The sequence below is a fragment of the Lynx rufus genome, unplaced genomic scaffold (genome assembly GCF_022079265.1).
Source record: "Lynx rufus isolate CCGP_SWC_20201006 ecotype Redwood Valley unplaced genomic scaffold, mLynRuf1.p SCAF_2, whole genome shotgun sequence".
NCBI lineage: Eukaryota > Metazoa > Chordata > Mammalia > Carnivora > Felidae > Lynx > Lynx rufus.
Window position 1 is genome coordinate 128,272,800 of NW_025814834.1, and position 25,950 is coordinate 128,298,749.

Consider the following 25,950-nt stretch of genomic DNA (forward strand, 5'->3'; position numbering starts at 1 on the left):
TGTGTTGGGGTGGGTTTTCTGTAATGTTTTGAGGGACTGGCATCTCCCCCATTCCCCGCCCCCCATGCCCCCTGCCTGCTCACCAGGTCATTCCACATGTGCTGGCAGCTGACTGTTTTTTTCCAGAAAGCAAGAGCCTGCCTGCCAATCCGACAGTGGGAAATAAAGAAAGCTGTGTCCCTTCCTCAGAACATTTACCTTTCTCTTTGCTATTTCTCTCTCTCTCTCTCTCTCTCTCTCTCTATATATATATATATATATTTTTTTTTTAACTGAAGCTTTTGTGAGAAAACAGCAGACTCTATGATACTTTACTCCTGAGTGCTTTCTAGCAGGCACCTCCTAAGATCAAGAACATTCATTCTCTCGCAGAACCATAAGATCACCATCACACTTAAGAGATTTTTTAAGTTTATTTATTTTGAGAGAGAGAAAGCATGAGAAGGGGAGAGGCGGAGAAAGAACCCCAAGCAGGCTTGAGATCACGGTTCATGAGCTCACGTCCTGAGCCGAAATCAAGAGGAGTCAAACTTTAACCTACTGAACCACCCAAGCGCCCCTCATACTCAAGAGATTTAACCCTGTCGACTGTAAAGTCCGTAAACAAGTGACCTCCCAAACACTCTTCCAGCCTTTTTTCTGGTCCAGGATTCATTCGAGGAACAGTCATTGCGGTTTACTGGCACGTCTATTTAGTCCCTGAGAATATTTTCATTTCAGCAATTGCTTTGCAAAGAGAATTCCCGAACCCGAGGCTACCCGTCCGTTTCTTATTTCTCTAAAGAGGACCACAGAATAACACAGAGCTTCCCCTAGGATGTGGCTCACAGACCAAGGGGGAGAACAGCCACAGAGGACAGTGCTATGAGCGGGCCACCCTACAACCAGTGAGGTCAGCCTTTGCAGATAACTTCTTTGCAATTCCTCCCTGAGATAATCTGAGTGGTGGAAGAGAGATCTCTGTGGTGACTTTGATATCCCTCAAATTGCGGCCTTTCATTAGCTTTTTCTCCCCTCTCCCATGGTTCTGCCTGGATTGTGACCATGGAATAAACAGGGATAAGGAGATATTACAGTCCGGCAGACTTGGTAGGTAACTAAGGGCACATGCCAAGAGAACTGTCAAAGCCATCTGGGCTTGCCAGGTGAAGCTAGGCAGCAGGCCTCTAGAAAGATCTCCAAAGATGGTACAAAGTCCTGTTTGCATTTTTGAGGCTGAGATCAGGGAATGTACACACAATTTAGAAATGAGGACATCACCCGCCTTTAAAGGGGAGGGCTAAAAGAAATTACAAGTGGTTCTGTATCACGGAGAAAAATAAAGTTTACAAGTTTAGATCAGTTTCTTGTCAACTGAATCAACTGCCTCGGATTTGTCACAGAGACCGACCATCATGCAGCGGAGGGCAGGGAAGGCCCGGCCTTACACTAAAGCCCTGGATGGAGGTTGGGGATGGATGGTTGTATTTCATTTCTTCCTGGTAAGAATTTACTTTCCCCTTTCCTATTGCTCGAAACAGCTCTCGGGAGAAAGGCTCAGAGCAAAGCTAGGAACTGCCAACAGCTGCCAAAGTCAGCAGCCCACACCGAACCTGGGAGAAAGTTGAAAACGGTCCCCTTGAGTGAAGGCCCAAGTGTTCCCCTCCAGTCTCCTCCTCGCTATCATCCCGAAGCCCAGAGTGCCCTAGCCACCATCCTCAGCTCTGCCCTGGCCACATGTGCAACCATACAGTTAAGCACCCCGGAAGTAGCACTGGGAGGCGCCAAAAAGTGCTACTGGGGTGGGTTTCCACCTCCGCCCAGCACACACGTGGCAGCAACCTCCCTCTCCCCTAGGGGACGGGGACATTTCCTCTCTGTTCCGCCCGCTGTCCGCTTCACAACCCATCCCCACAACCATAACTTATGAGGCCCAGTGTATATTTCTTTTCTTTTTTTTATGTTTGTTTTGATTGAGAGAGAGCAAGCTTGAGCGCACACACGTGTGGCTGCATGTGGGGGAGGGGCAGAGAGAGAGAGCGTGAGAGAGAGAACCCCAAGCAGGCTCCACGCTGTCAGCTCAGATGCAGGGTTCCATGTCACAGGAACCATGAGGTCACGCATGGCCTGAGCCGAAATCGAGTCGGATACTTAACCAACTGAGCCACCCAGGCGCCCCCCAATGTTTATTTCTGGCATGTCTGGAAAAGGAGAAGATGGAGATTCTGAAACTAGAGCTTGATTTATGTCCTTCATCTGTAAGCAACTGGACTAGGCACTCTTTTTTAATGAACTGATCCTCCCAGAAGCTCTTCAGGTTGTCGTGAGCCTGGCGATCTCATTCTAGAATATGCGAGGGCGCCATTCCAGCTGTGCCCCAAACAAGCCTGTGACGGCGGTGCCAGCCCCAGTTCCTCATCAGTGCTCCCAAATGCGTTAACTTTCAGATGTGTTCACAGAGATATCCTTTCCCTCCTGACCCTCCTCCCCTGCTTAGCCCTACGGGAAGCAGCTCACAAAGATGGGAGCGCGGGTCCTGGTGACCGCTAATAATTGTACAGACCACAATGGGGTAACTAAGAACTCTGTAAGCAGGACGATGGGAAACCATCAGGCCTCCTCCTTAGTGACAGAGGGGAAAGGAGGGGCACAGGACCTCAGCCAGAAGTTATGTAATACAGATCTCCTAACTGGAGGACTATTTGTTAAACATTAGCTTCATTACCAAAGAATGTGGACTTTTTTTTTCCCCCTCCCCGAAATGTACTAATAAGAAAATGAAGGATGTCCTAGTGCGAGAGCCCTCCCTGTGGCTGGGCCACCTCCGCAAATCACAGGCTTTGCAGAACTGGCCTTGCTGGTGAGGGTCTCCAGATCTCCCACCTCTCTCCCCAGTGATGAGCCCTATTTTTTCCTACATTATCCTCTGAGGACAGAAGCGACTTGACCAATTTAGTAGCCGGTAAGAAAACCGTCTAATAAGCAGATAATTAAGGTCCCACTTTTCTGTGTGATGTCACTTATGAAAGCACAAAAAAATATACCGAGTCCTCAAATGTTAACAATTAACTCCAGCTAACTAACTGCAGTACATAGATGCTTAAAGGAGTGTGTGGTTTGGGGTCTGCGTGAGTTACAAGTATACTTTTCTACAATAGATGAATTCCTGGAAAGGGGAGTGAAACATCCAGTACCTGGTAGCTATTAAGCACTTGAACATATGGCTAGTGCAACGGAGAAACTATATTATGGGAGTTTCACTGTAGTTTAGTGAAACTCAACTGAAACAAAATAAGGCGCCAAAGTGCAAAATGCATTCAAACAAACACCCTCAGGAACACATTCAAATCAAGTGCAAACTCCATACCCCTTTTCCAAGTCCTCCCACCCTGGGCCTTTAGTGTCCCCTGCATGCACACTTAATTTGGAAAAGGAAGCTCCAATGTATTTTGACGTATTAATTAGCACCCAATTAAAATTGCATTAAAATTAATTTAGTATTAAACAGCCACATGTGACTAGTGGCTATATGAGAATAGTTGTATAGTCTATCCTGTGACCTATTATAAATGTTTTCAGATTATCAACCTAAGAATTATGTGTTTTAGCCAGCTAATAAAAGAGTGGTACAGAAAGGCCCTTGAGATGAGTTTAAAAACTCAAGTGCACAGGGGCATCTGGCTGGCTCAGTCAGTAGAGCATGTGACTCTTGATCTTGGGATCATGAGTTCAAACCCCATATTGGATGTAGAGCTTACTTTATTTTTTTAAATGTTTATTTATTTTTGAGACAGAGGGAGCAGGGAGGGGCAGAGAATCCCAAGCAGGCTCCACGCTGTCAGCACAGAGCCTGACGTAGGGCTTGAACCCACAGAACTAGAGATCATGCCCTGAGCTGCAATCCCCACTTGCCTATGCACACACTCCCTCCCTCAAAAATAAACAAAACAGAAAAACAAAACAGAAAAATCCAGTAACAAAATATTCTTTGGGAGTGCTCTACTTTAACAAAAAGGACACATTCTCGGGATGCCCTGGCTCAGTGGGTGGAGTGTGTGACTCTTGATCTTGGGGTTGAGTTTGAGTCCCATGTTGGGTGTAGTGATTAAAATTTTTTTTTAAATCTTAAAAAAATAAAATTAAGGACTCATCCTAACGAACTTGCCAGACTTTGTAACTATATATTTGCATGATTTTTTTTTCTGTATTCAGTCTGTCTCGCTGGACTGAATGTCCCATGAGGGCAGGGGCCATGTCTGTTTGGTCACCACCGTATACTCACTACTGTAAGCCCAGCCCCTCATAAACAGCCTCGAATATAGTAAGCATTCAATAAATACCTGTCAGTGGATGGGTAAGACGGATGGAGGGATTGATGGACACACTTATGAATTAACCAGGTGATGAATAATGAGATTGGAGAGATGAGCAGGGGCCTTGTAGGGCATATTAAAAATAGTTTTTTGGGGGCGCCTGGGTGGCGCAGTCGGTTAAGCGTCCGACTTCAGCCAGGTCACGATCTCGCGGTCCGGGAGTTCGAGCCCCGCGTCAGGCTCTGGGCTGATGGCTCAGAGCCTGGAGCCTGTTTCCGATTCTGTGTCTCCCTCTCTCTCTGCCCCTCCCCTGTTCATGCTCTGTCTCTCTCTGTCCCAAAAATAAATAAACGTTGAAAAAAAAAATTTAAAAATACTTTTTTGTTGTTGTTGTTTTTTCCATCTTGAGGCTGAGGAGCTAATGAAAAAAAAAGCAAGGGAAATGATAGGATCAGATGTGCCTTTTAGGAAAATAGCTCTGCCTACAGGGTGGATGATGGTTGGTGGGGGAGAGGCCTGGAAGCAGGGAGATCCACTGGAATGATGCTGTAATAACCTGGGTGAGGAAAAAAAGGCCCTAAATTAAGGCAACAGCAATGAGGATGGATGAACTAGCAATCTGTGCAATATTGAGGAGACAGACTGATAGGACTTGGATGATAACTGAATGTCAGAGAGAGAGGGAGTCAAGAGTGCTGGGCTGGTGGCTTGGGCAACTTGGAGAAGGACAGGTGTCACTCACTGAGCTGGAGGACACAAGGGAAGGACATGAGAGGATGCTTGCATCGCTTCATCCTGGACAGTCTGAGGGACATGTGATGTAACCACTAATGTGTTCAGCAGCCCACGAGCATGTGGAGCACAGGATCTGCACACGGAAATCTGGGAGTCATCGGCATACGTTGGCTGGCTTGTGCCAACGGGCAGGGGGTGCAAAATGGCCAGGGAGGGGGAAGAAGAGCAACTTGGCAGAAGCCTGGGGAAAATCGATGTCAGAGGGTGGGCGGAGAGTAGCCCAGAGGAAAGGGAGAAGCGTCGATGCAGAAGCAGAGACAGAAATGTCCAGGAGGTAGGAGTGATGAACAGGTGCTGCCGTGAGGTCAGATGCCACAGAAATGACGGGTCATTAGGTCAGCGACAAGGAAGACTCCGGTAGCCTCGCTAAGAATCGGTAGCCAGGGGCGGGATGTGAGGAAGTGGAGAGAGCCTAGCAGACTCCTCTGAAGTTTGTGCAGACCAGGAAGGAAGGAAGAGCTGGGGTGATAACAGAGAGGGACCCAGGGTAGAAGGAAGTGGTTATTAAACAGTAATTACCCCATCATTTCCGACAAAGCCTGATACTCTCTATTCAAAAGGGGCCACTGTGGCTGATCCAGTGCCCTTTCCCAATACAATACTCCAGTCAGATGGACCTGGTGAGGGAGCTCTCACTGCATGCGCACTGGGGTTGGGGTGCTCTTAAAGATACAAAGAAGGGGCGCCTGGGTGGCTCAGTCGGTTAAGCATCCGACTTCGGCTCAGGTCATGATCTCGCGGTCCTTGAGTTCAAGCCCCGCGTCGGGCTCTGGGCTGACAGCTTAGAGCCTGGAGCCTGTTTCAGATTGTGTCTCCCTCTCTCTCTGCCCCTCCCCCGTTCATGCTCTGTCTCTCTCTGTCTCAAAAATAAATAAACATTAAAAAAATTAAAAAAAAAAGATACAAAGAAAATGAGGGGGCTGGGTCAGTCACAGGAGAATTTCTAGGGGCTTTTATTGGGGGGCAAGCCCATTCACAGTGTCTGAGGTGGACTCTGGGCCAGGCCTGAAACCCACCCGACGCTGGTGGAGAGCCTGGGACAGCGTAGTAGAACCCAGCCTCCTCGGATAACGAAGGGAAAATCCAGACCTTGGGAAAAAGAGTTTTGAGATAGGAGTCAAGAGAAACAAAGTTGGAAGGTTACAAGTTAAGGGAGGGAGGCAGGGCACATGCAAAGGCTGTGGCCTTGGCTTTCTTGACACACAGTGAGAACGCAGAGCCAGTTATGAGACAAGTCCTACCCACCCACTGCTGCTACGCCCACACATCAAGGACAGACCAGAGAGGAAAGGTCCTGTACTGGGGGACAAGAAGCTAGCCAAATTCAGGTGGCTAAGAGCAGACGTCAGCACCCGTGTAGATGCCAGCCCAGGACCCGGGTCCACAGAAAAAGAGGAAGGGCATTTTACAGAATGATGCCTCACCGTGGTGTTCCTTGCTCACGAGATGATGCAATCACCACTCTGCACTTGGAAATGAGAAAAACAAGTCTAGGCCGCCCAAGGCTTGCTCTTGTTCTCTAGCCTCGGTTCCTGATAGAAGCACCTTTGAGGAATATTAGGATTACAAACGGCCTGAATGAGACCCTGATCACATGTCTTTTCCACTTGTGAAGGTACAGCCCAGGTGTCCATGGCACTGTTCACTCCAAATAAGGGGGATTTTGTGGCTACTATCAACTCAGAATGGGAAAAATACACTAAGGGACCGCCTTCTCACCGTGCCCAACTTTTTGCAACACAACCTTGGAACACTACTGATTCTTAGTTCTTAGTCCACACAAGAAATAATCCTCGTCTGAAACAAGGGTCGAGTGAAGGGGATAGAGGGGGAAGGTCTTATTTGGCATGTACTAGCTGAGGGAATGAGATGCCTAAGAGGAGGCAGGTGAGTGGGTGGTACCAATGAAAAGAGGAGGCGTGGGATAAGGGAGAGGAGTTCAGTTTTGGATGAGTTGATCTGGGTTAGATACAGTTGGCTACGCAAGATAACAAAATCACAGCTAACAGCTTGAGCATTAAATGCTATAAAGAACCCGAATTTTCTCAATCTTCCTGTTCTCTGAGCAAGGTAACATTTCCTTTCTCCCGGCTTTACAAAAGAGAACGCTTAAATTCTGTGAAGCGGTTTGCCCAAGGTCACATCCCTAACTGGAAGTGGGGCCAGGATGCAGGCCAACAGAGGCTGACTGCAGGAGAGTGCTCACACCTATTATGCTCAGAAACCCTGAGTGACCGGCTGTCTGTGGAGTGGGCACAAAGTGAGATGAGGGCAGAGCGACAGGGGGTGATACTTGCCACGTGGACAGAGCTAAGTGGAATTAGCAGGGTCTGTGGTTCTTAAGTGATGCCAGGCTGAGAGCAGAGAGCTGAGAAAGTGGCCTTGAAAAGTCAAGGCCACTGACAAAAAAGAAAGCGGAAGCAAGGAAGCCCCTGGAGACAGTGGATACACATGCTCGGCTCTGAGAGGCTGCAGACCCTGGCTGAGTGGCTTCCCTTCCAGTTCCCCCTCCTGACCACTGATCTTCAACTGCCCCCAAACTAATCAGAATTCTCAGAAACCAATGTTAAGAGGCCACAGAAAGAAAACTTGACCTCAAGAGGAACATTCCTCCTAGTAGAAGGGAGAAGGGTGGTGTGGGCAAGGAGGGTTAGGTGGGACAATAGAAAAGGATGGGGCACATGACCAACCGTAAGTAAGGTGACCCTCCAACCTGTTAACCCTTGCTGCTCTGGCATAAATTAGTAGTGCTGTTTTCCACTCTCAAGTGTTTGTATTAGGATGATAAAGTGAATGGTAACCCTACTTGTCAAGTGAGGAAGGGTACTCGGTTTAAGCAAAGTTAAGGCAAAGCTAATCTAAAAACCGATGGGAACAATTCTTCGTCTCTTGGATCAATGTGCTTCTCTCACGAAGGTAACTGTAATTAGCGGTCTTTAACAGATGCTTTTTTTTTTTTTTAATTTTTACTTATTTAAGTAATCTCTACACCCAACATGAGGCTCAAACGACCTTGAGATCAAGAGTCACTGCTCCTCCAGCTGAGCTGGCCAGGTGCCCCTAACAGATGGTATCCCAATAGGACGGTAGAGTGGTTGGTCTGGAGTCAGTCTATCTGGGTTCAAATCTCACCTCCAGCATCCCTATCTTGAGCAACTTTTAATCTCTCTAAACTTCACATTCCAAAAAACCATCTACTCCGTAGCCCTGTAATGAGGATTAAATGAGAGATTTTGCATAAAGTAGTTCGACACTCCGTGGGGATGGCCACCCCCACAAAATATAATAAAACGAGGAAGCCTCAAATTGGTAAATCCTGGTGAGCTGGGGGTGGTGGTGTGGGGGGGTGGTCATCAACATGAGCATCTGTGACCTTCTCTGTAATGGCTCACTCATACCGAACTTTGGTCTGCTTTGATTTAGGTAAATGTGTTTGTGATGGGAATGACCAAGACGTTTGCAATTTTCTTTGTGGTTTTCCAAGAAGAATTTGAAAGCAGCTCAAGGCAAACTGGCTGGATTGGATCCATCATGTCATCAATTAGTTATTCTGCAGGTATAAAGCTGGCCATAAGCTTGCCATCCAAGGAAAAGAACCACATAGGGAAGTTCCAAGAAGACTCATCTGTCAGTCATTTAAGATTGAAGCTTGCTAAAACTCAAATCATTAACAGGCAAGACTGAGAAAAGTTCAGGGCTTGCAGTGTTGAGCCTCTACTTGGCACAATCAGAAAAATTAAGATTCAAAGAAAGTTGAAGAATTCAACTATTTACTTCCATGATTCAATTTTTCATGCCTTGTTTCTTTCCACAGTGCCTTAACAACGGTTCAGTGAGTCAGTCTCTCTGGGAAATCAGGCCATGAAGTTGTGGGCCCATCACCTAAGCACACTTAAAACAACACAGAGAACCAATTCCTCTTTCTTTGCTTCTATTTTGGGTTAAAACATGGTAGAGTAGATTAATGACTGAACCCTGTTCTAGTCCTAAGTCACTAGATGCAATCCCATTTTGTGTTACTGTTGTTAGATTTATTTACGTCATCTCTACACCCAACACAGCGTTCAAACTCAAGATCCTGAAATCGGGTCACATGCTCTTCCGAAAGAGCCTGTCAAGCGTCCCTCAGGTTGCGGTTTTATAACGCATTTTCAAACCAGCTTATTTACAATTCTCTTTAAAGCAAAACAGCTCTTCTTCCAAAAAGCAAAACAGAGTATTAAGAAACCCAATCCAGACACCTTTCTAAAGGATACACAATACTCCCAAGTCCTTTTCCTTCGGTTGCTTTAAATTGTGCATCAGGAACGCCAAAGCACTTACCCAGTATTTGCCTTTCTTCCTTTTTCCGAGGACCTCTGGTTACCATGATTTGTGACATAATCGGAGAGAAGACTGCCTCCATTCTTGGGGCTCTCCTTGTTACTGGTGGATATCTGATCAGCAGCTGGGCCACTAGCATTCCCTTTCTTTGTGTAACTATGGGACTTTTACCTGGTGAGTCCATCGTAAAAACCAGACTATGCAAGATGGAACTTTACCGTCTCGTCCATGGGCCCCAAAGGCCTCCTTCTACATCTCAGGTCAGGGAGAATAGATCATCTGGTACCAAGTCACTTCATGTGATTCCACACTATTGGGTTTTTGTTTTTGTTTTTTAGGTTTGGGTGCTGCTTTCTTGTACCAAACAGCTGCTGTGGTAACTACCAAATACTTCAAAAAACGACTGGCTCTTTCTACAGCTATTGCCCGTTCTGGGATGGGACTCACATTTCTCTTAGCACCTTTTACAAAAGTCCTGATAGATCTGTATGACTGGACAGGTGAGTCATTCTGTTTCTAAACTATCAACTCTGTAAGATTTAATGTTTAGCTTTCCCCCCGCCCCCCACTCTGATGAGTGCAAGGGAAGGATTTTTGAGCCAGGGAGGAAATAAGCATGACTTCTAAAGCAGACATGCTCCTCCTCTTCCCTGGAGAACACACAGCAGAAGAGGTACTGAACGATTTGCGGGTTCTGCCAGCTGCCATGAGCAACTCTGAGTTCAGCAAAGGGAGGGCACTCTGTGCAGCTGGGGAAACACCTTGCAGGGAAAGTGATACTCATGGGGACCCGAGGACTCCCTCCTCCTCTTTCACCATGAAAGCATTCTCTTTGTACATCTTCCCTTAAGACAAATCTGCATTTAAAACTGCCTTCCCCATCCAGCTCACCAAAACAGACAAAAAAAAAAAAAAAAAAAAAAGGGGAGGGGGTAAAAAACAGCATTATGTTAATTCATAGCCTTTTATACAGCTTCGACTATAGAGTTTTCACAAACAAATGAACACCATTTGACTCCACAATTTTCTTTGTGCCTACGCTAAAACATTTAAGGATTAAAATCATCTTAAAGTACTAGAAAACCATATGTGTATCTATGGGCAGAAGTACATATGTAAGAATATACACAAGCCTATTTCTACCTGCAGAGCGTTCTTGTTGACTCTTTCCTTTCCCAAGTGAAAACCCACCGGTGGCCTCACGGTACACAGAACGAGCCAGCAAATCCATAAGGCAAGACAGCCGAACCTACAGCCAATTCCATCTCTGGAAGTACGAGACACAGCCCACAGCTTTGGTCAGGCCATGCTGAGACCAAGCAACTACTCAGCTGCCAAGGCGAGACTGGCATCGGTCTTCTTTCAAGGAATTTTAAAAAGTCATGAGATGAGAGGCTTGCCCCTTAATGCTGTATTCTCTATCCCTAAATCTGTATCCCTACTTCAGGATATCCTGAATCGCTATTTAAAACACACTGTAATTCTCTAACATTTAAAATATCCCCCCCCCCAACACACACACCGCATGCTCCCCACCCAAACCTCTTCTTTTTTCCTCTTACACAAATAACACTCTCTCCTTCCACGCCATCTCCTGGTGCAGCTTTCTGGTTTTCTATTTTCAAAGGATGCCCTGTTTCCACAAGGATACAGTGGTGTGCAGGGCTAAAAATGAAGTCAACAGATTTAGATACTTCAGTTAAATTTAGGGGACAAAGTAGTGTCTTCAGGAATTATTACACTATGACAGAATACATTTAGTGGTGGGGCCCCTTCTGAGCCTAAGAACACAGAGTACTGTGAAATGAGAGGGGTCATATTTAACTTAACTTCTCACTCTCTCTCTCCCCTATTTAGGTGCCCTTATACTACTTGGAGCACTTACACTGAATTTGGTGCCTTCCAGTATGCTCTTAAGACCCATCCATATTGCAAGCGAGAACAATTCTGATGTTAAAAATAGAGGTAGCCGCTTGTCTACAAGTAACCCAGGGGCAGTGTGTGAGACAGAAACGTCATCCTGCAATGAGACACAAGAGGTCACCACCATCAGGGACAGTGCTATGCAGAAGGCTGGACAACCTGGTCCAAGTTTAATAGTGTCACAAAATAAAAGCAAAGAGTTCAACAATGGGCCTGATGGAAACAGTGTGTTCCTAGTAACTAATGAAGATAGTTATGAGAAAGAGGCTATTTCACGGAGCTGTAAGCAAAACTTCTTTGACATTTCCCTTTTTAAAAATCCCTTCTTCTACATATTTACCTGGTCTTTCCTCCTCAGTCAGTTGGCATATTTCATCCCTACTTTTCACCTGGTAGCCAGAGCCAAAACACTGGGGATTGACTTCATGGATGCCACCTTCCTCGTTTCGGTAGCTGGTAAGGAAGCATTACTTTAACCTCAAACTCAAAAGGAACTTAATTTTACAAGAAGTTACCAGATTTTATTTATAAACTAAAGAAAAGCGATGGTTTTTAAAGGAGTTGTGGGAGGGCCAGGGAAAAGGAAGTCTTTGGAGGCTGATGGGAGCACCTGGCGTATCCCTCCACAGACCTGTCACTGTACCTTACACACAGGCTCCCTATAGCAGACAGTGGCCCCCAAGCAAGGCTTGTTCATTTTTTTTGTTTTTAATTTGAGGGTTGTTTTTTTTTTAATGTTTATGTTTGAGAGACAGAGTGCGAGTGGGGGAGGGGCAGAGAGAGAGGGAGACACAGAATCGGAAGCAGGCTCCAGGCTGTCAGCACAGAGCCTGATGCGGGGCTCGAACTCACGAACTGTGAGATCATGACCTGAGATGAAGTCGGACGCTTAACCAACTGGGCCACCCAGGCGCCCCCGTTAAATAATTGTTGGATAAATACTCGGTTTTAAAAAGCTGGTGCCCAGTGGCAACAGCCACTCCAGGAAGCAGGAAAACCATAGGCAGACAGCATAGGACACAGGTTGGTTCTGGAGTTAGACTTCCTGAGTTCAGGGTTTTGCTCTGTATTTCCTACCGGTACAACCTTCAGCAAGTTAGTCGTGTTCCCTGTGCCTCAATTTCCTCATCTGTAATACAGTGATAATAGTACCTATCCTCATAAGGTCACCAGGATTGAACGAACAATGCATGTAGCATCTGAAATAGTTCCCGGCCCATCGTAAGCATTCAATAATGTTCTATCAGTATGTGTAGCTAAGAACTTTTTCCCTTGAACTCACAGTAAGACAGATAAATATGTCTCTCAAGGCTAGTCACTAATGGGCTGGCTGATATTTAAAAAAAATTCGAGGGGCGCCTGGGTGGCGCAGTCGGTTAAGCGTCCGACTTCAGCCAGGTCACGATCTCGCGGTCTGTGAGTTCGAGCCCCGCGTCGGGCTCTGGGCTGATGGCTCGGAGCCTGGAGCCTGTTTCCGATTCTGTGTCTCCCTCTCTCTCTGCCCCTACCCCGTTCATGCTCTGTCTCTCTCTGTCCCCCAAAAAATAAATAAACGTTGAAAAAAAAAAAAAATTTAAAAAAAAAAAAAAATTCGAGGGGCATCTCTGGGTGGTTCAGTCAGTTGAGCATCCGACTTTTGCTCAGGTCATGGTCTTGCAGCCTGTGGGTTCAAGACCCGCACTGGGCTCTGCACTGCCAGTGCGGAGCCTGCTGGGGATTCTCTACCTCCCTCTCCGTGCCTCTCCCACTCATGCGCTCTCTCAAAGTAAATAAATAAACTTAAAAATTTTTAAATAAATTTGAATGTTAAGTTAAAAATGAAAACAATTGGGGCGCCTGGGTGGCTCAGTCGGTTAAGCGACCAACTTTGGCTCAGGTCATGATCTCACAGTTCGTGAGTTTGAGCCCCATGTCGGGCTCCGTGCTGGCAGCTCAGAGCCTGGAGCCTGCTTCACATTCTGTGTCTTCCTGTCTCTCTGCCTCACCCCTGCTCACATTCTCTCTCAAAAATAAACATTAAAAAAAATGAAAACAATCATTTTAGTGTGTATTCATAAAAATGTAAGAAAACAAAATGCTTGCTTCAAAAGAGATGGGTCCTCTCAAAGGACCAAATAGAGAACTTAAGAAAATGAAAAGGAATGACATGGAACTGGATTGTTCTAAACATCTGGAAATTCTAAGTAGCTCAATATTAACTTTTCTCTTGCGAATTTCTTGAAAAGACTGCTTACCAAGTCCTTACAAAACTGACCATACCCCATTTCCAACTGCAAAGATACCTCACTTCAGTCAACTAAAGCTTGTGTACACAAGAAAAAGATACAAAGCTGAACTGCTTCTTTTCACTAAAATGCCTGGCAGTCATCAATTTAGATCAGTTTAGGGCTATGCAACAAGACCAAAGAACCTAACATAAAGTTTCCATAGGTACCCTAGGAAATAACTGTAAGAACAGAAATGGAATAGTAGGATGCATTTTCTGTCCCGCTCCCCCTTTTTTTGTGGAACAATTCATGTCTAAAACCATAGGAAGAATTACAAGTATCAAACAACTGTAGCTTATGCTACTCTTTAGTGAAAATCTTTCATTATTTAACTGCTGCATTAGCTTATAATCGATAAAAACTAAGAATCGTCTATTATCATGCTACTGAATGGAAAATGTGGTTCTTAAATTTTATTCAAGATACACCATAGCTCCAATGTTCAAAATGACCATGCACTTCCAGATTTCCTAATTCCAAGTTAACATAATAACCTTTAGAGGAGGAATTAATTACCAAACCCTCATACACAATCATAATAAAGAGTCCCAACATCTATTTTTTTTTTCAACATAAGACTTTATTATTTATAGTCTCCAGTCTTCCACCATATGACTTCCCCAGCACACTGACCAGAGAGTCTAGGAGTCTTTTAGAAAATTCACTCCCTCCCTTGCAGGACCTCTCTGAGGAAGGCCTCCTGAGCAAATGGTCCTCTGTAAGCAGGGATTCCCAGTCAGGAGGTATGAGCTTTCCAAATGCAATCAGGAAAAAAATACCTGAAGGGTCTTCCACCCAACTCTGAAGGAGCCTTTTTGGTATTTTATTAGACGTATTTGGAACAGGTACAGAAATGATAGAATCCATCGACAGACAAATGAGACCATTTTTCTCTCATATGTCCTAGCCTCAGGACGAAGCCATATTACTTTTAGGAAAGGAGGTCTAATGCAGCTACACTTCTCGAAGGGGCTAGGCAAATGGAATTAGGATTTCATAAGGTCTTTCAATGCTGTTCCAGGCATCACTGAGACAGTCAGTCAAATAGTCTCCGGATGGGTTGCTGATCAAGACTGGATCAAGAAATATCATTACCACAAGTCTTACCTCATCCTCTGCGGTTTCACTAACCTGCTTGCTCCTCTGGCCACCACATTTCCACTACTTATGACCTATGCCATCTTCTTTGCCGTTTTTGCTGGTGGTTACCTGGCAACGGTACTTCCTGTACTGGTGAGCAGACACACTCATTAACACATTAAAGCATTCAGTAAAAACAAGCATTAATGATAACCTCCCCAAAGAGAATAGGTATTTTGTAGTAATTTTATAATTAAAAAAAAAAAATCATACGCAAGGCTGAAGAAACCCTGCAGCTAGCTATATATATATCCTGCCCAGTGATTCATCTTACCTTTGGGGGAAGGGATGACGAGAGAATTACCTACATGGGACAAAAAAGAAATGAAAGCAAAAAAAGGATCCGTAGGATTCCACTTTGCTTCTCAGTGTCCCAGCATGTTAGGTCTGTGTTTACTGCTTCCCTAGGCTCTGGAAATTTCGTTGGCTCCTTCTAAGACACCATCTTGAAGAGTTCCCTGAGAAAAACCTGGGGCTTCCTGACCAGTGTGACTTCTCTCTTGTTAAGACAAGTTCTGTGTACTTTACCAGGGACATTGTTTAACCACTCTCTACTTTTACCTCAAGCTGACATGAAGTCTTGGTCCCAAAAGGAATCGAAATTGCTCTTCTTGGAATCCCATGGATTCTTCTCAGAACTAGGTCCTGAATCTACTGCAACAGAATCCCAGGGAAACTTCTGGCCTGATATCAATATTAACATAAGGGCTGTAGGATATCATACTTACTCAAGAACCAAGCTTTCTAAAGCTGAAGTCAACCTGGGAAAACTGACTTCTTACAAACCAATGACTGGTATTTAGCCATAGGTGGATTCAGGAACACCCGTCTGCTTAGAATGTAAATACCATTTCCTAACAGAGAAGAGCTGTGACAGGAAATAAAGGTACATCTGAGTCACCTCAAAGATCACAATGAAAACACTGCCTGCCTAGCACAACGACTCTTCCCTGTTTGCCTCAGCTTTTCTATAATGTCAAGGCAAAAAGCCATCCAAATCACCTTGGAAATCAACTGTTCATAGCATCTGTCCCTTTGTAGCCATAGTCTCCATAGAATTTCACCCTCAGTATGGCTAACACTCGATTCTTATCCCTATAGGTTGATCTGTCTGGGAGTTCTAGAATACACAGGTTCCTGGGACTTGCCACTTTCTTTGCTGGGATGGCTGTCCTTTCTGGACCACCTATAGCAGGTAACAGCTTAGCTATATTCTGAGCAAACTTCAATAGCAATGAAAGAAAATGCTGACCCAAATGGTGACATGCAATGAATGGCAACATCAGGTTAAAAAACTGATGCTACCTCTGCTGTTCCTATACTAACTCTCACACTCCCATCACCAATCCAGAAGGATCTGAGGATTAATGCAACAGATAAGAACAGATTAATTAAGCAGTTTCTGACATTATCTTGGGAGTCTTAGAGCAAGGATCATGTGCTATGTTTACCTGCCTGGGGAGATAATCCAGATTTTTAGAAGATTCTCAAAGACCTATGATGCCTTAAAACAAACAAACAAACAAACAAACCACTAGCATCTTCTATCTGAGCAGGAGTCAATATGGAGCTCGAAGGTAGCAAGAGTGCCCCTTTTGCTCTTCAGATGTAGCATACATACAGTTGTCCAGGGTTTCTCAGCATCTCTTATTTTCCAAGGGGGATGATGGAGGCCCTTCATATTCTATCTGTACCAAACGCAGGAGGATACTTGGCCTACAGGCCAGAATCCCTGTGGAGAGGAGGCGGTGGGGCCACTGGTGAATATTAAATGCAAGTGCAGGAAAAATTTGGGACTTCTGATGATTTCAGTTAAAGACTGAATTATTGGGGCGCCTGGGTGGCGCAGTCGGTTAAGCGTCCGACTTCAGCCAGGTCACGATCTCGCGGTCGGTGAGTTCGAGCCCCGCATCGGGCTCTGGGCTGATGGCTCAGAGCCTGGAGCCTGTTTCCGATTCTGTGTCTCCCTCTCTCTCTGCCCCTCCCCCGTTCATGCTCTGTCTCTCTCTGTCCCAAAAATAAATAAACGTTAAAAAAAAAAAAAATAAAATAAAGACTGAATTATTATTTTATATGCACTTTTAACCCAAATGCACATTTTGTCCATTGCTTGTTGACCATCTAAGCCAAGACTATCAAAAGACTACTCAGAAATACTTCTGGGGAACAGACTTAAACTTTAGTATTTTACATACTACAGGTTCTCAACATGCTTAAATGTACAAATTACTACAGCATTTCCAATTATCCACAGACAGGAATTCAGCTTCCTTTTACCTCCTTCAGTCCTGAAGTGAAATAGAAAAAAGATAGGATCTTGCCTCACTATGATTTTTTTAAAAACTAAGTTTTATAATGATATTACTTAGGTTTGCACCTAAATGTTAAGACCTGGAATAGGCAAATATCAAAAGGAAAAAATAGTATCAGTAACAAAAAATTATTAACGGAAGAAAAAAAATGCACCATAGTCGGAGGTTCAATTTAGGTGTACCTAAAGGAAAAGTTTATACAAATATACAACCAACTCCTATTTGCATTTATGAGCACACCTCTGCCCATGTGGTCTAGCTCAGTCTTTACCTCACACCTGGAAAGCAAGCTCGAATTTTAAAGTCAGGCTCAGAACTGTGACATAGGGACCAGTATCAGAAGACTAAACACCAGAGATGCTTAGCAGAGCAGCTCCGTGGATAGTGTGCAGGTCAGCAAGCTAGAAAAAATGAAGCTCAAGTATAGCTCACCGATGCACTTTTTTCAATCTTGACCCTTCTTCACAGGCCATCTCAGTGACACCTTAAAACTTTCCAAGCCTTGGGGCGCCTGGGTGGTGCAGTCGGTTAAGCGTCCGACTTCAGCCAGGTCACGATCTCACGGTCCGGGAGTTCGAGCCCCGCGTCAGGCTCTGGGCTGATGGCTCAGAGCCTGGAGCCTGTTTCCGATTCTGTGTCTCCCTCTCTCTCTGCCCCTCCCCCGTTCATGCTCTGTCTCTCTCTGTCCCAAAAATAAAATAAACGTTGAAAAAAAAAATTTAAAAAAAAAAACTTTCCAAGCCTTTTTGGGCCCAAAGTATCAGAGGTAACAGATAACCGGGCACAGAGTATCTTACTCAAATGATAAAGGGATGTAACATGTTTAGAGATTTCATGTTTTATATGTTTTTGTACACATCTTAAAATGTTTAAAGAGTTCAATACACGATGGGGTGCCTGGGTGACTCAGTCGGTTAAGTGTCTGACTTCAGCTCAAGTCCTGATCTCATGGTTCGTGAGTTCAAGCCCTGAATCAGGCACTCTGCTGTCAACACAGAGCCCACTTTGGATCCTCTGTCCCCCTCTCTCGCTGCCCTCACTCCCCGGCTTGCTCTCTCACTCAAAAATTAACATTAAAAAAAAAGTTCAATACATAAGAAGGCAAGGCAAGTTTTGTGAGGAGTTATTACTTGAAAGGGAAAAGTTATAGATATGTATGTGGGTCTTGAAATCCAATTGTATGGTCATGACCTTTAAAATTTTTTTAATGAAAAAGAACAGACTACAACAGAACAGATTAAAAAACAGTGTGCATCACTTTATTTTAAACTTTTAGTTCATACACACACACACACACACACCCCATATAAAATATAGGTGATGTAAAACACATTTCTTACTATCAATGAGTCAAAAAAAATTTACAAGCCTTTTATTACCCAATGTCCATAATACCCTAGCACTATATGTGAGGAAAAGGACAGCTCATGAAAGAATTTTTACCCACTAATTCAGAAAATATTATTTAGGCAATCATAATTTTTTTTAATAAGTTCTACAAGATAGTCAAAGAAATCGATAAGGCTGTTGCTGACAGCTTATATACAGATTTTTATTTTTTTTTTTTTTTTTTTTTTTTTTATTTTTTTTTTTTTTTTTAAATTTTTTTTTTTTCAACGTTTATTTATTTTTGGGACAGAGAGAGGCAGAGCATGAACGGGGGAGGAGCAGAGAGAGAGGGAGACACAGAATCGGAAACAGGCTCCAGGCTCTGAGCCATCAGCCCAGAGCCTGACGCGGGGCTCGAACTCCCGGACTGCGAGATCGTGACCTGGCTGAAGTCGGACGCTTAACCGACTGCGCCACCCAGGCACCCCTTATATACAGATTTTTAAATCTGGGAGTTGCTCACAGTATCTTAAACAAGATTATTATTATTATAATTAATACAAAATCCAGTCAAACTTCCTTCTCTGTAACATGATCTCTCACTGACTACGCTATGCCAACTAAGCATCTTGTTAAAGGGAGAAACTTCAGTTAAGTTTTTATTCCTGTAAGTCACTCCTCTGTGGAACGACAAGAGGATTTTACAAAAGCCATTAGACTTGTTCCTAACTTCTGAGTCCAGCACAAGGACCATAGAAAGAACAGAAATGCTGATTTACATACAGATTTACTCAGCTCTCAACAGGTGTGGGCCGTTGCACTGTTGCCTGCAGCTTTAACTAAATCACAAGGCTTACTGGTTATAAAGTATTAAATTCTCAACCAAACCTAGATTCTCAGAACTGTAGGAGATTCTCATTTTGTACTTACCCAGATCTGTTATTATCAAATTGCAAAAGTTGAAATTCCTATAAAAGATTACAGGTATTTTAAAATTAGGAAGCTAGCAAACAGTAAAACTTTTCACAATAATCCTTAGTCAAAACACTAGTTAAAAACTGTAACATCGACTATATGAACAATATTTTCTCCCTCCTGTATGGAAATGAAAGAGAAAAAAACAAGTTCATCTGACAGAACATATTTTAAAAATTCAAGGAAAGAAAAAAAAGCATAAGAAACCCATAGAAATCATATGACTGAGTTAAAAAAATACTTATAATAAATGTAAATGGAGCCTATGGGCAAGAAAACTATTTACAGACCTTCATTAACTGAATATGCGAAGAAACATAGTAGCAACAAAATCTGCACCATCTCTGATGCAAATAACTGACAGGGACTGAAATGGATCAAAGTTAAAAATCATGCCCCCCCCCCCCCCCCCCACACCACTTCTTCCGCCCCACACCCTCTCCTATTCCTTTTTAATACTCAGTTGACAAATTCAATGTTAGTTTAATAATATGATCTGCTTCAGACTAGGACAGTATTAGGGTCGCTCCAGGTTTCCTGACCTCGGGTGGTCAACAGACCTAAGTGCAGGTCAACTAACCCTGCTCTTCCAAACCCCACAATTATCTGTTGGTAAACAGTATCCAGAACTACAAGTTGGCCCAGACAGAAGTTTTGGAAGGTTGTGGAAAAGTAAAAAGTACTGGTATTTTAAAACCTTATTGTATTTCTAGTAGATCCCTGTTAACAAATATGAACCTGCAAAAAGTAATACAAATACAAAGATCAATCACTGAGCAAAGCATATAATCATATTCTCCAACGTACAAGCAGGAACGTGAAATTTTTCATCTTGTATCAGGCATTGGACCTGTGAGCTCAAAAATGCTAAAGGCTCAGTTTCACTCCAAAATAAAACCACCAAGGGCCCATATTAGCTGCCTATAAAATAAAACTGAATGCAGTTCCCTTCTCTTCCACGTGCCCCCCACTGCCACCTGATGAATCCCTCTATTATGCTAATATACATATTTTATGTATATTTAAACCAATCACAAATATCTGAGAAGTCCTTCAAACATCATAATTACTTGATTATAGCTTAGTACTCGTTCAATAATTATCAAGCAACTTATTAGCACAGCCCTCTCCTAGCTATGCTAGGAGGAACACAAAGCTATGGGGAACACAAAGAAAACAAAAATTCTCTTGGGGCGTCTAGCTGGCTCAGTGGATAGAGCCTGCGACCCTGATCTCAGAGTTGTAGGTTCGAGCCCCACGTTGGGTGTAGAGATTACTTAAAAATAAAATCTTAAAAAAACAACAAAAAAACAGAAAAAGCTATTCTCTTAATGTTCTTCCACAACATATGGGGTCACGGTATAGCCATCACTCTGTCACATATACTTCCAGAACTTAATACTCAGGACAAGGGTCAAGAACCTCTAAAACTAAGAATTATTAGAATGTACATTCTTTCTCTACTTCATTAACTGAAAATTTGATTAAGTCACTATTAACTTGGTTATAGTGCAAATTGGTTAACTCTTGTTTTCTTACCTTTGAATGAAGACATCCTGAGCTGTGTTATAATAAAAATGACCTTAAAAAAATACTGAAGCTTCACTCAATTAAGTAGGTATTTCACAAGTGATTTTTTCGACAAACTCAAAGAAAGTCACTTCTAACGCCAAACAGCTCTAAGTTGGTTGTACCCCAGAGTAAGTTAAAGTTAAGTAGTTCCTAACGGAGAAGTACATTTCTCTCCGCTTTTGTCAACCTCACGCCTCACCAGAGAGGCCATGGAGGGAAACTGGTAATTTTATACTAACTCTTCATCTGTGTTTTATAAGAACAGACAATGGCTAAAATGGAAATTCATTCATCTAAGCTTGTCTCTGTGCCATTAACACAGATAAGTTCATTTCCTCATGAAATGGCACTTCCTATTTCTAGCCTATCCTCATTTCAGATATAACATGAAACAAATATTCCACCTGTTCCTCACTCCACCTTTCATCAACCATGCCCTCTACAGTTTTATCATCTTGGCCTATAGTTGAAAATTTCTCTATGGCCTGAAATTTTATTTGGAAAACAAATAAAATAACTCCACTTTTTGATGTGCTGTAAATCCACTCTGCAGGTTAGGGTAGGTGGGGACAAGTAAGAAGGCAGAGCAAAGTTCTCTGTCCTCTAAACCCGGAGGAACATATTATTCCCGTAAATCATTATTTATTCAGTGATTATTTTCCTCACAAACAATAAAGCCCCCAAGAATTGTATTTGGATTCAGTGTTCCTAAGATTGACGAATCCCTACAAAAACATCGCAAATAAATTCCAAACAGCTCACTATTCTCGTTAAAAAGAGGGGATGGGTGGGGTAGTCTTTCCTTCACAAATATATTCCTTTACAAGGCCAAAAAAAAAAAAGTCAAGCTTCAAAATCCTAACACAGAACATAATCCTTTTAATGAAACTCATAGCATAGAGCAAATACTTAAAGCACTGCCAGTAAATCTTACTACAAACTTCTATCAAGGGGCCTTGAGAGAGCTCCTGTCTTCAAAGGCAGTGAGGTTTAACCTGGCTAAACCGTTTCCCAAGACTTTTCCCATCATGGCACATATAGAAAATGTTTATAACAGTACGCCCTAAGTAAAATGACAAGGCAGCTAATAGCCAGCAGTGGCTCCCGTGACTCCAGGGAGGACAAAAGATCATTGTACACCTTGGAAGTCTGCCACTATGCTGTAGCCCAACAGCTAGAAGTTCTGGTTCAAAACCCTCAAGTCACTCATGGAACTCTCAACCACTAATTTGAACCAGCATCACGGAACTTGGGAATTAAGGGCCTTCTGGGTGTATTTCAAGTTTTAACAAGATGACCAATGATAAACTTACAACAGTAATCCTAATAAAGAGGATTCATAACTCGGTTCAACAATCAAGTTCTGAGCTATCAGAGGTACTTTTTAGACAGGATGGTAAACTCATTTTTAAACACGTATGGCTTTACCCATAAAATGATGAATAGTTTAAAAGTGTTGACATTAAAAAAATAAATGTACAACCCTCTATTAAATATCAAGTTTCAAATTGACTATAAAAAAACTAGTTTGCAGAACTGTTTACGGAAGCTGAGCCCTACCTTCTTAGTTGTTTTCAATTAGCACAAGAAATATCGTTAGGCATTCCTGCTTAAAATAAGGGTTATAGCCATAGCCACATGAAACTAATACGGACTATAATTTTATTGTGCATGAGAATCAACTGGGTGCAACCCATGATGAATTATGCTTATGGAAAGCCAATGAATCTGCACGATTAACATGCATCTCAGGTGAATTTGAGGCAGGTAGTCCAGAAACACTGAGGAAATGCTTACAGGGCACTTCTTGGGTCTTAGGCAGTCGGTACCAGCTGCCAGGGTACTCCTCCTCCTGAGTGTTGGCTACATATGGTAATACTCAGCATGGAGCGGACACTTAGATGGACACACGCTCTCCTGGATTATGGCTGGTACATCATCTCATTTTTCTCTCTCATCCACAATGCTTTTGCTGTCCACAAAGCAGCCCAGTCTTTTGAATGTCAACTTAGGTGTTTACATATAAAACGATTAGAATACGATGGGTTCTGAATTACCAACAGTCATTTATTTTTTTTAATGTGTATTTATTTTGAGAGGGGGAGGAGGGGCAGAGAGAGACAGGGAGAGAGAGAATCCCAAGCATGCTCCGTGCTGTCAGCACGAAGCCCATGTGGGGCTCAATCCCAGGATCGTGACCCAAGCAGAAATCAGGAGTCAGACACTTAACTGACTGAGTCACCCAGGCGCCCCAACATTCTAACTTTAAATGTATTTTTATATGTGAAATGAAAGGCTTATTACCAGTTTTCTGGGATTTATAAAGACAACCACCATCACCACCCATTTTCACTATTTTCAGCTATGCCCTCCTGACTTTTTAGCAGCACTATCCACTTCCTTGTCTAAAAACTACTAGTCTTTTCTGGAGCATTTCTTCTAATGTCCCTATCTTATGCTTCGCAGGCTATGTATATATTGGTAAATCTGCTGTACTGGTGGGACTAAGCAAGAATGACAAGGGATAGGAAAGGGTCTGGGTACTTTCTACACTTCCTCCTTTCTAGAAATTTGAGCGACTGGTCACCTACCTATTTCTCTCTTAGATATCTAAAGGTCAATCACAACCCACATAACACAAAGACTTGTCCTACTCCATTTCTCTCCATGCTTAACTCCAAGAAACATTTAAATGAGGTCACTGATCGAACAAGGAGTCAATAGGTAAAAAGCAAGCTAAAGTTAGCTGAATTTAAGAGGCTATAAAACATTCCATTCATTCATTATATCAGTTAACAGGAAACATAAAGCTAATGAAGCAAACAAAAAAATTATCTGTATCAAAACCAAATTAAAAAACAAACGACAGGAGATAAAGACACATACAATCAGACCAAAAAAAGAAAAGGGTATATGCTAACATTCAGTGAGAAACCATGTTCCAAAATGAAAATCAGGGATGTCTGGCTGGCTGGGTCAGTACAGCATCTGACTCTTGATCTCAGGGCTGTGAGTTCAAGCCTCATGTTGCACATGGAGCCTACTTAAAATAATACGTAAGCCCTATGAGGGCAGATATTTTCATCTGGCATATAGCACCACAACTTCTTCAATAAATGATCAGAATAAGAGCTTTAACTTTTTAAGGTTTTTTAGGATTAAAAGCCAATTTGCATCTACAAAGATAATATGCATATAGTATCTTAGAAAAGAAGTTCTCGGGGCGCCTGGGTGGCGCAGTCGGTTAAGCGTCCGACTTCAGCCAGGTCACGATCTCGCGGTCCGTGAGTTCGAGCCCCGCATCAGGCTCTGGGCTGATGGCTCAGAGCCTGGAGCCTGTTTCCGATTCTGTGTCTCCCTCTCTCTCTGCCCCTCCCCCGTTCATGCTCTGTCTCTCTCTGTCCCAAAAATAAATAAAAACATTGAAAAGAAAAAAAAAAAATTTAAAAAGAAAAGAAGTTCTCAGGATGCCTGGGTGGCTCAGTCGGTTGGGCGTCTGACTTCAGCTCAGGTCATGATCTTGTGGTTTGTGAGTTCGAGCCCCGCATCAGGCTCTGTGCTGACAGCTCAGAGCCTGGAGCCTGCTTCAGATTCTGTGTCTCCCTATCTCTCGGCCCCTCCCCTGCACATGCTCTGTGTCTCTCAATAATAAATAAACATTAAAAAAAATTTTTTTTAACAACAACAACAACAACAAAATTAGAAAAGAAGTTCTCAGAGTGTGGTCAGTGGACACCCAGAGGTCCTGAGACCTTTAGGATGGCTAGGAGGTCAAAACTATCATAACAATACTAACACATTATTTGCCTTTCCATAGGGCTGACTTTTATAACAATGTTTGAAGGCCACACACAAACATTCTTGCCTTGCACATTCTTTGCCACCATACACAGTTTTTAAGAAAAGTGTTTCAGGGCACCTGGTGGCTCAGTCCGTTAAGCATCTCCCTCTTGATTTCAGCTCAGGTCATGATCTCATGGTTCATGAGTTTGAGCCCCACATCAGGGTCTGCACTGGCAGTGAGGAGTGTGCTTGAGATTCTTTCTCTCCCCTTCTCTCTACCTCTCCCGTGCTCACAGGCATGCATGCTCTCTCTCAAAATAAATAAATAGACATTAAAAAAGGAATTAAAAAAAAGAAAGTGTTTCGTTTAAAAACGGCACATAATAGTATGTGCCATTAGCCAAATGGTGGACCCACCCATTCTTGATTAAAGAGCATTTTGATTTCAGGGGGATTTATAGTCATCATTTAACCCACTTGACTAAGTCACTTCCTTTTCATATGCTCTCACAGCCTCCTGAACCTTCCCTTCATAGCCCTGATGGCACGTGTAATTCACGTGGTTAATACCCAACTCCCCACTAAACTGTACAGTCTGAGGGCAGGAACCATGTCTGTTTTGGCTTAATATCATTACCTTCTTCAACAACTGTTGGGAACATAGTAATTACTGAAATGTTTGTTCAGTGAGGGGAAAAAAGATAATCAATTCTCTCACTTTTTTCTTCAGGAAACAGTAGCAATTCACAATTGTTTTCTTTGTAAGAACAGTGCCCTTCGAATAAGATTCATCATAAAATCAAACTGTAGGCGTCCCTGAGTTTTCCAAATTTCCACTATAAGACAAGATGAGTTCTGGCTCCACAATGGCTTTCTTCTCACAGGGTTAAACCCCTAACTCAAGCGGAACAGATTTAACTTCATCAATCCAAAATATCAGGCAAGCAGCCTGACTTTCTGTTGGGTCACGATACCTACAAGTACAGGAGGCTTCTTCCCTCAATGAGCAGTATATGGCTGAGAATTACTAACTGAAAGGTTTGCTTTGCTAACAGAGATCATTCTTTCCTTCCAGGCTGGTTATATGATTACACCCAGACCTACACTGGCTCCTTCTACTTCTCTGGCACATGTTATCTCCTCTCTTCGGTCTCCTTTTTCTTTGTACCCTTGGCTGAGAGGTGGAAAAAACAGAGCCTGACCAGGAAGAGAAAGGACTGCAATGAAGTGAGAGCTTAA

At 43.2% G+C, this 25,950-nt stretch overlaps 1 protein-coding gene across 1 annotated transcript; it reads left to right on the plus strand.

Moving 5' to 3' along the window:
- The first annotated feature begins 1,219 nt into the window (after positions 1 to 1,219).
- Positions 1,220 to 25,950, plus strand: SLC16A4 (solute carrier family 16 member 4). The gene is made up of 8 exons (XM_047082305.1): positions 1,220 to 1,481; positions 8,511 to 8,643; positions 9,441 to 9,584; positions 9,749 to 9,910; positions 11,268 to 11,789; positions 14,622 to 14,833; positions 15,842 to 15,935; positions 25,787 to 25,950. Exons 1-8 carry the CDS (start codon positions 1,395 to 1,397, stop codon positions 25,948 to 25,950), a joined length of 1,518 nt encoding a protein of 505 aa, XP_046938261.1. The 5' UTR covers positions 1,220 to 1,394.

What these genes read in the sequence shown, in the direction of transcription:
- SLC16A4 (XM_047082305.1), top strand. Translation starts at nt 1,395, where the DNA reads ATGCAGCGGAGGGCAGGGAAGGCCCGGCCTTACACTAAAGCCCTGGAT. An exon ending in AACTATGGGACTTTTACCTG is followed by an intron (nt 9,585 to 9,748) that starts GTGAGTCCATCG and finishes TTTGTTTTTTAG; the next exon opens with GTTTGGGTGCTGCTTTCTTG. An exon ending in CAACGGTACTTCCTGTACTG is followed by an intron (nt 14,834 to 15,841) that starts GTGAGCAGACAC and finishes TTATCCCTATAG; the next exon opens with GTTGATCTGTCTGGGAGTTC.